The sequence below is a fragment of the Brassica oleracea genome, chromosome C3 (genome assembly GCF_000695525.1).
Source record: "Brassica oleracea var. oleracea cultivar TO1000 chromosome C3, BOL, whole genome shotgun sequence".
Lineage (NCBI taxonomy): Eukaryota > Viridiplantae > Streptophyta > Magnoliopsida > Brassicales > Brassicaceae > Brassica > Brassica oleracea.
The window spans coordinates 14,092,154-14,102,743 of record NC_027750.1 but is presented as its reverse complement, the minus strand read 5'-3'; the positions used below and the strand labels follow the sequence as shown (position 1 = coordinate 14,102,743).

Here is a 10,590-nt window from a genome sequence, read left to right as displayed (position 1 = left end):
GGACGACTTACATTTCAGTTGTCTGGTGAAGAAATTAAAACAGACGACTTACATGTAAGTCGTCCAGAAGAGTTTAATATTTTTAGCGGGAAATTAAATATTTTTAGCGGGAAACTAAAATAGAAGATTTTCCAGACGACTTACAAGTAAGTCGTCTGGTTTAAATTATTTAAGCGGGAAAATATTTTTTTTAAAAAATTTTAGGCGGGAATATTTGGACGACTTACATGTAAGTCGTCTGTTTTAATTTCTTCACCAGACGACTGAAATGTAAGTCGTCTGAGTAAATTATTCAACAGACGACTGAAATATAAGTCGTCCACACCCTAAACATAACCCCTAAACTTAATTATCTAATTAAAGACTTCATAAAATCAAATCAAACTTGAAAAGTGTTTACTATACACATAAATAAACACATATAGGTGAAAACTAATTTTTGAAAAAAACATTTTAGTTTTCCAAAATCTAACCCTAACAATACATACAATACTACAACATATGTTTGCCAAACTCCTAAACCAAAGTATTTCATGATTCACTACTTCCACTCATCTATCTTCAAAACAAATCAATTTTATCATATCTTAATTTATATCACTTAAAACTGTTTATAATTACTTGATTTTTATTTTTCACGCATCAAAATATTTTTTTACAAGATTTATAAATTATTTTTAAAATAAACCGGTACCAGACGACTTACACTTCAGTCGTCCAGACGACTTCCAACATCTCAGACGACTCAGACGATTTACTAGGGCTATATTCGTAAAAATGGCTTCTGTTTTTTTGTTTGGTCACAAGGAGCTGAGCTGTAATTTCACTAGGCTTTTAGATTAGTTTTGCATTTGATTCAAGTTTGGGTATAAGTTTGGGGTTAAAATCAAGTTGGTTAGTTTTGGCAAAAACCCCATATTCCAATGTACAAAATTAAATAAGTCAATAATCATTACTGAAAATTGGCATCACCTTTTTCTTTGTGAAAGTGTAAAAATTTAGCATCAACGATCACAACAATAATTATTTCAACTGAATAATCATTTGGAATGGTTCTACAGAATATTAGCAAATCGGCAATCAGCACAGAGATCAAGGGTGAGGAAACTGCAATATATATCAGAGCTCGAACGTAGCGTCACTTCATTGCAGGTACATTAACACTCTCATAGTTTTTTTAAAAAATTAAACAATTTGTTATGATTGTAACCTTGCATCTCTTGTTAAAAAATGATTTTAAAGTCGGAAGTATCAGTGTTATCGCCAAGAGTCGCGTTCTTGGATCACCAGCGTCTGCTTCTCAACGTCGACAACAGCGCTCTCAAGCAACGAATCGCTGCTTTAGCTCAAGACAAGATTTTCAAAGACGGTAAGTTCCTCTTTTTAATTTCTTACATCGATTAATGTGTATGATAAATGTGTTAGCTTTAATTACATCTATGCAATGAATGTCTTTGTGTGTCTGATAAATATTCTTTATATGCGTTTTCCTTTTCTTTTTTCGTCGAGGTTTTAATTTATATAGCACTGTCAATATATAAGCAGGCCCAATCATTTTCGTTCTTTAGAGGGAATTGCTAACAAAACGTTTTTTAAAAATAATAATGATTTGCAGCACATCAAGAATCATTGAAGAGGGAAATAGAGAGACTTCGACAAGTGTATCAAAAAAAAAGTTTCAAGAAAATGGAGAATGCAAATCATTCACCAGAGACAGGAGTCGACATAAAGCTGTCTATTGAAAAAGAGCAGATGCTCAACATCTAATAACTCGTTATAATCAACAAGATATATACTCATTTTTCTTTGCAAAGTTCTTGACTGTAAAATTACTTTCGGTCAAAAAATTTAGTAGATGATATTATGCTTATCACATATTGTAAGGGGTTAATGGAAGGGAAATAATCAGTTGTTGTTTGTAAAAAGAACTAGTTGATTTATTTTTAATAGTGCAGGGAATTAATGATTTGTGTACTAATTAAGATTCATTCTAGATAGTTATTTTCATCATTTTCTACTCTATATTACATTTCTTTTTTTTAGACGTTTACTCTATATTACATTTCTTCTAGCAAAACATAATTAAGCATTGTCTCAGTTTTGATTAGATAGGTTAAACAAGAACTATGTTGAACAATTAAACAAAAGGAGGAACGCGTGTGGACACATCTGAAGGCTAAGGTGTGAGTTCACGTGAAGTGTTCTTGAACTGGACCACTACTACGTTCTCGTTACATGATATGTCTTTCATTTAGATTCGGCTTTTAATTAAGTTTCTTTAAACAATATAGGACCAGACAACTGACAATGAAATAATATCATTTTAACAGTTATGTTTTCGTTTTTGAAATTTAATGGTTCTAAATGGTAAGAGATGCTTTGACCAAAAAAATAAAGATATGAGATGCTCAACTAGTTAACAAACAAAGGCCCGCCCATAAGCTTGAGAATTTAATTTTAACGAGGAGCACAACCATTGTTACTTTTTTGTTTTTGGTGTTAGTCAACACGTACCAACTCTGCAGAGAAAAGATTGAAATTTTGTGGATTGGAGTAGTGTTCATAAGATATGCTTTGATCGCTACTACTACAATCGCTGACTAACGTCTACAAACCCTACATAGATTTCAAAAATACTATTTTATTGAGAAACTACTAAAGCTACTAGGTAGCTTTAACATGAAACACAAGACATGATTCGATTCCCTTGTGCCATGAAAATAATCTTTGAGGAGATACATAACTGTTGATGCCGTTTACAGTGATAGCAACGAAAGAGAACAATGATGCACACTTGTCTGGTTTAGACAAGGTTCAGGAGAAGAAGCCTGTTTGGAAAGAGAAGAAGAAAGCAAGGAAGGAAGTTTATAAAAATGCAGATGAGTTACCGGAGAAGAATCAAGAAGTGGGTTTTGGTTTTCAGAAGATCATTATTGATATGCGAGGACCACAACCACGGTTCGTGAACATGAGTTTGGAAGATTTAGACCACGACTTGAGTCTTAATTATTATTGTTGATTTAGCCAAGCATGAGATTCACAAGATTGATAGGGATTTAAGTAACGAGAAAGAATCAGCCTTGAGCTTGCAGCAAGACAAGGAGATGTTTATAAAGGAGGAAGAGAAACAGCAAAAGCAGTTTCACAACTTGGTATATATTGCAGAGAAAATAGACCGAAGTGAGTTGGAGATTGCGTCTAGGAATTTTACATCGGATTCATTAGCCAATAATTAATGTGTTGTTTGCTCACTGGCCTTGCCTCTCTTTTACCAGGATGTCTCAGTGTTGGGACCCTCTTACTGATCCAGCGCCATGGTGTTGAGGCTATTATCTTCCTGGAAAATGCTGCTGGATACCTCCACGGCCTATAGCCAGCCTGCCTCAGAGGTAATCTTAGCTCATCTGAGAAGGTCAGTCATCAATACTTGGGAACCTAGAGACCCTGAGCAAATTCTGAGGTTTATAGAAACATGGGGAGAATTGCTACCTTCACCTATTGTGAAGACGGTTTTGGACACAATAGTTCTGCCAAAACTGTTAACGGCAATTGAATCTTGGGACCAACGTTTAGAAACAGTTCCCATCCATGTTTGGTTCATCCATGGCTGCCACTGCTTGGTCAGAAGCTGGAAGGTGTGTGTATCAGATCAATGATCATTCTGATGAAATTTAGTAATCTTCTTGATGCTTGGCATCCTAGTGATGATTCTTCTGTCCACATTGTTCTTTCCCTTTGGAAGACTCTTTTTGATGCTTCAAGCTGGGAGAAGCTTATGCGTCGTTGCATAGTTCCCAACTCCGGAGAGACGATAATTTAGACCGGTTTGATTGGGTTATGGTAGGGCGGGCAAATAACCTGAAACCGAAGAACCAAACCGAACCCGATCCGAAAAATTAGTACCAAACCCGGTCCAAAATTGATTAAATATCCAAACGGGTTCAAAATTTTGGTATCTAGAGAACCAAAACCGAACCTGACCCGAACCGAAATATTTCGGGTACCCGAATGTATCCGAAATAGATTTATATACCTAAATATATTAATTATTTTTAGATTTAATGTATATATTAAAAACATTCAAAATATATAAGATACTTTAAGTTGTCCAAAGTATTTGAAAACATATATAAATAGTCAACATTGAAATTTAAAAGGCCCGTAAAAGTATAATGCCTCACTTTTCCTAATAAATAACTAGATTTTGATTCTCATATCTATCCGGTTAATTTTATTTTATAAAAGATATAATTTTTATATTATATTTTGTGTATAATCATTTTTGATAATATAATATTATGATTTTTAAAATAACAAATAGATCATATATAATTGTAGATATAAAGTTTAACATATGTTAACAATTTGATTTTTTTTATATAAAAATATTACATATATTATTCACGAATTTTAATTCTTATAAATAGTAAATGATATTTTAATTTCTTTAAACGGCGAATGATATTTTATTTATTTATTTAAATAAAATTATTATTTTTAATTATGTTAACTTACCAATTTAATATAATTTCTATATTTAATTATTGTTATTTCTATTTTAATATAATATACACCATAATTATGAAAATTATTAAAAAAATAGCATATAATTTTATTTTATTTTTATATAATTTTTTTTTTAAATTAATTTATACTAATATTATATTATTAATTAATACATAAATTAAAATATTTAAAAACTTTTGTAAAATTTGGTTATATCTTTTTCAACAGATTTAATGATGACTAAAGGTGAAATCTAAATTCACGGTTAAAACTGATTTATTATTAATGTTTTTATAATTATTTAGATTTCTTATAGATTTTATATGTCTAATAAATTAGTGTAAATAATCAAATAGATGTGATTGATTACATAGACCTAGTATGACTATTTTATACTCCCTCCATTTCATAATAGATAAAATTTTGGTTCTTTTTACACATATTAAGAAATTATCTTTTCTAAACAAAAAAATCATAGATATATAATTTAAAACTAATTTATTTAATTATAAACAAAAATAATAAAAACACAAATTGGTTACACAGTTTTTAATAAAGTTAAAGTTACCAAGATATGTGAAAATATCATCTATTGTGAAACAAAACAGCCATTTAAAACATCATCTATATTAAAACGGAAAGAATAGTAGATAAAAATTGTATTTTTCTTTTAATAGAGAATATATAGATCATAATTATGAAATTTATAAACAAAAAATAGCATATAGTTTTATTTTGTTTTGTTTTGTATAAAAATTTATTTAAAATTAATTTATAGTAACATTATAATATTAATTACGAAATTAATTAATACATTAACTAGAAAATATTTAAATTTTTTTTTGTACAATTTGGTTCGATTTTTTTAACAGATTTTATAATAACTAAAAGTAAAATTGAAATTTACGGTTAAAATTGATTTATTATTAATGTTCTTATAATTATTTAGATTTTCTTAGAAATTTTATATGTTTAGTAAATTAATGCAAATAATCAATAGATGTAGAACAAATTTATTCGATATTCACACGGCCTGGGAAAAAAACTGTGAGGTCAGTCCCGCGAGCAAATGAGTTAAACAAGCCGCACGTGTGTTATTTCAACGGTCAAACAATTTGATTGTACTTAAGAGTTAAGACACGGGCCCACGTGCGTTAAGTACTGCCACTTCAACTTTTAATCTATTTGACAAGCTGACAATAGTTCGTGTTTATTCTCTGTCAGTTTACACGTCGTCTGTAATTGTTTCTATAAATAATACTAATATAGATGATCCCTGATAATCAGAATAACTTTTCTACATCCAATTAATCCTCGATCATCATTTCTTTTCATTTATAGGTTTTGTTTTTAATGTATTTCAGAGTTTTATATATGCTTCGTTTAAATATGATTAATAATCATATATACGTTTCTTGATGAATGTCTTAAGTGGTGAAATTATGCTTTGACCATGCTCTTTTCATCGGTTCTATATAATACTATTAGGAAGGGTTAATAACTTTGGTCTTTGGTAATGGGCTCGAAGAGTTCGGATATCATTTAATAATCATACACATCCATAAACGGCTTAACTAAGAATAGGCATTCGCCGAATCATTGTTTCACAAGTCGCAACCATAATGAATTTTGATCAGAAATTTGGTTTGGAAATGTGTTTAATTATAAACCATTTCCATGTGTTACCACCTAATCCATATCATACTTTTAAAATATCTTGAGATGGACGAGAATGCATTTTAATAACCAGCGGAATGATCTAGTATATTAATTGTTCTTAACTTATTTATTATTTTATTTTTTTAATTAACCGGGGGTATGCTAGGCCCATGGATAGGCCCAGACTAATCTCCAATGAGAGGTGCAGTCTACGGATAGACTCTCTCTCCGGGTATTCAAATGGACCCTAAAGCATAGGCTCATATCCGTATTAGGTGACTAGGATAATTGTGACTTAGTTTCGCGCAGCAGGTAGATCGAACCTGAAACGTGTTGGCGTCTCGGTCCCGTCTCCTTACCATTCGACCACAATCACCCGGTCAATTGTTCTTAACTTATGCAAAAGTAATCTATTTTTTCCTAAGCTGTTAATCTTCAATGTGATAAGATGTTGCACTGTTTTCTCAAAAAAAAAAAGATAAGATGTTACACTGTCCACATTTTCTAATCGTCACTATACATGTCGAAGCAACCAATATTTTGATATGATAAATGATAAAAGTAATTAACTAATGAAGTGACACATTTTACTAAGTATACGGTTAGCATGCCAAATGTTACACAAAAATAAATACTCATAATACACGTAACCCGTTGTTACTTGTTAGTAACTGTCAAACTAATTAGGTGATGATTGTTTGGGGTAGTTTTTAGTTTTTGTTTTTGGTTTTTGGTTTTTAGATTTTGGTTTTAATTTTTAGTTTTTGGTTTTTACCTTTTTATTTTTGATTTTCAACTTTTTGTTTTGGATTTTTCGTTTTTAGATTTTGATTTTGATTTTGGTTTTTAGTTTTGTTGTAGTTTTTAAGTTTTTCAAAAAAGAAAATAATACGTTATTTTAAATTAATACAAATAAATACAACTAAAAATTTAGAAGTTACTATTAAAATTGATTAAAATATTGTGATTCTTATTCAAAACATAAAAATACATCAACGTGTTTTTAATTACTATATTTAAAAAAAACTTACATTATACTAAAATATTAATCAAAAATATATCTAAATTATTTTTATTTTTTAAAACTTGAATGGAAAATTTTTATTTTAAAAATTAATATATTATATTTGGTTATTAAAAAATATTTTATGTTTTTATATTTTTAGTTATTTTTGAATGTCTAATAATTATTAAAATTATTCAACAATTCTATTTATAGAATTTAATAACTAATTTTTACGATTAATTTACAATTAGTTAATATTATAAATAAATATCTAAATTTATTTTACAGATGTGAAATAAAAATAAATGATTTCACATTATTAAAACAAAATTACTTAAACAAAAAGATAGAAAGTATATACATATAATGGTCATGTATTTTATATTGATATTTACAAAAATAAGAAAAAAATATATATGAAAAGTAATCGTACACTTTGAAATTTGGTCAAAACATCTAAAAACTAGTTTCCATACTTTATAGGAAAGCTTTTTTGTCAAAATTTTGATTGGTTTAAAACTAATATTACGAGGGAATCAAAAACTTGATTGGATAGAAAATGGTTTTTGAAGAAACAAAAACCAAAAACTAATCTAGAAACCGAAAACAATCAACCTCTTAATATGGTGTGGAAGTTTTCATCTCTTAAAAAATGTCTACGTGAAGTATTTGATCAAATGATCAGGTGCTTAATTAAACTTATTTTTAAATCTTAAAAAAAAAACTTTGTTTAAAATGCTTGATTAGATTACCTCGAGAACACAAAAAGTCCTTTTTCAAACAGTTCTAGTGACTTTAAGTGTGGACAACAACCGAAGCTTCTTACTGGGAGGATGGGGTTAGAATTAGATGGGATTATTTAGAGTTTGCAAAGCAAAACTAATTAAAGATCATTAATTGAATTTAGTTGAAAAGATGGCATACAATTTAGGGGACACTTTGTCTAACAGGACCGCTACAACTTATGGGGGATTGGTGCTAGCCTAATTAACTAGACAATGCTTAGTTAATGTTCGGTAAACATGTTTATTAAATGTAATATTAAAGCGTGGTCCATTATATATTAATAAATATATAGAAAAATGATTTTCGCTGATTTGCTTCTCTGACAGACAATCATAACATCCGTCCCTCCTATGTTCTTCAAATGTTTTAGTATCTTTTACTCCCTCCGTTCTCGAAAGTAAGATGTTTTAGATTTTTTACTTGTTTCACAAAGATATATTTTCTATATGTTTAAGGTATTTTTTATACTTTTAAAAAACATTAAATGAAAATATTTGAATTGATTAAATTTTATTGGTGAAAAGTTATTGGAAAGTGTTTAATAAAGTAAAGTAAAAATTAAATTATAAACAGTCTTACTTTCGGGAACAGAAAGAGTAAGAGATTTGTTTTATCAAGAGTCTTATTTCTTCTTTATTTATTCATGCCTTATAAAATTAAAGTATATATCTAAAATAAAGTAGAATTAATTCATATTGGTTTTTATATGAAATTATACTTTATTCGTATTGTTATATGTTTACACTGTAACTAGGATAAGATTAGTGCTTTGCGCATGTGAGTTTATTTGTATATATTATCGACAATTTTTATATATTTGATCATTTTATTTATATATATTTACAATATTTTTTTTTGTTATTATATTTTTTTTTCCGATAGACCGGATCAATTTTTATTAAAAATTGTGGAACTAAACTATAATTAATATATCATGGGCTGATCGGATTGAACATTAAATAAATTATTACACAAAAACCTTATTTTTTTTCCACCGAACACATTCTTGAAAAAAGTGAATAATATTGTTTCCACATTTGAATTATTTTGACATTTATCTTCCATATGGTTTGAAAGGTTTCATATCAACCATTGAATTGATACATCCATTTTAATGCTTTTAGTCGTATGCTTAAGAAAAACTTACATTTTTATAATTTAAATTCGTTTAAAAAAATTTAAAATATAACATATAAGAAAAGATCTTACATATAAGAAAAATATAACTTATATGGTTTCCTCATTTTTGCAATTTAAATTTGTTTAAAAAATTAAAATATAACATATACAATTTTTTCATTTTTGTAATTTAAAATCATTTTAAAATATTCAAAATATAACATATAAGAAAAAAATCTATTTTTTTTATTATATGGTTAATGTGATTGTTTAATTTTTTTTCAATAATATAAAATTATATAAAATAAAGAAGGATGCAAAAATTGTTATTAAATCTTTATTATTCATAGTCATTAATTGTCATATATATGTTAATCATATTAGGTAATTCCGTAGCTTTTATTTAAGGGGAGAATACATGGTTCTTATATTTTAGGTTAATATAATATTCTCTAGTAATTGGATTTGGACCAACTTTTTTTTCCAATTGATTCTTAAAATGACAAGTAAGCTAAATTGTCATCCAAATTAAGTGACACTAAACGAAGATCTCTTTTTAATTAATACAAATTTAAGGTACAACTTTTTAAAAAGATCCTCAATTAATATATTAGGGATATTGTTTAGCCTAGAGAAGCCAAAAAGAAATCGTTAGTTGACAAGCATATACACAGCCCATCAATATAAAGATGTAAGAAAATGTCTTTCTTGAGGTTTAAATTAGTTTGCAATTGTTCACGCTGGATCTGTGATGCAGAGAGATATTTGGAAAATATCTATTATTATGTTATTATTTATATTTAATTGATAAAATAATTATCGTAGTGTTTATCTAGGGTTTTATGGTTTTCTTATAAATAGCCGGTAAGGTCTAGAGTTGTATTCAGGTTATTGATATTGATATTTTATAAAAAAATTTGTTAAGCACTGAGAAGAATATTCTCAACCTTGTTTTAGGTAGATCTGTGGATCTCAACGAATTCAAAAAAATAACATTTTCTAGATATTCTCAGAATCAATAGGTTACTTGTGTTATCCGTAGCTTCCGCTACATCAACTTGCCCTTTTGTAAACTTAAATATTGATTACTTTGTTTTTTATGTTGAACTTTTACACCTTTCTTTGTTAAAGATGGTGTAAAGTCTGCTCTATCTTCACAAGAAATATATATGTTCACCACATATATATATATATATATATATATTCTAGTTTATTTTCTGCGCACATAGAAGCATTTCTACTACTGACCTTTAAAATCCGAAAACAAGTTTACGAGAATTTATGACATGCAATCATCGTGCGTGAATTTCGTATTATTATTTACCTTAATGAATATAATTTAAGACATGTAACACTATATCGATGAAATGAGTTTTTTCTTTTTGCATAAATTTGGATGAAATGAGTTGTTAAGTCAATTACGATAATTCGCTGAAACCTGTCATTGAATATAAGCTAGTTACTGCTTAACTTTAGCCGCGATCGCTAACAATTGCAGAACAAACAGGTATGAC

At 28.2% G+C, this 10,590-nt stretch overlaps 1 protein-coding gene across 1 annotated transcript in view; it reads left to right on the top strand.

Moving 5' to 3' along the window:
* LOC106328854 (basic leucine zipper 34-like) overlaps window positions 1-1,978 on the top strand; it is a 5,823-nt gene extending 3,845 nt beyond the window's left edge. The window contains exons 2-4 of the mRNA XM_013767383.1: window positions 1,062-1,152; window positions 1,243-1,369; window positions 1,616-1,978. Of these exons, the coding sequence (XP_013622837.1) occupies window positions 1,062-1,152; window positions 1,243-1,369; window positions 1,616-1,767 (370 nt within the window). The 3' untranslated portion in view covers window positions 1,768-1,978. The remainder of the gene's footprint in view (window positions 1-1,061; window positions 1,153-1,242; window positions 1,370-1,615) is intronic.
* Window positions 1,979-10,590: the final 8,612 nt, after the last annotated feature.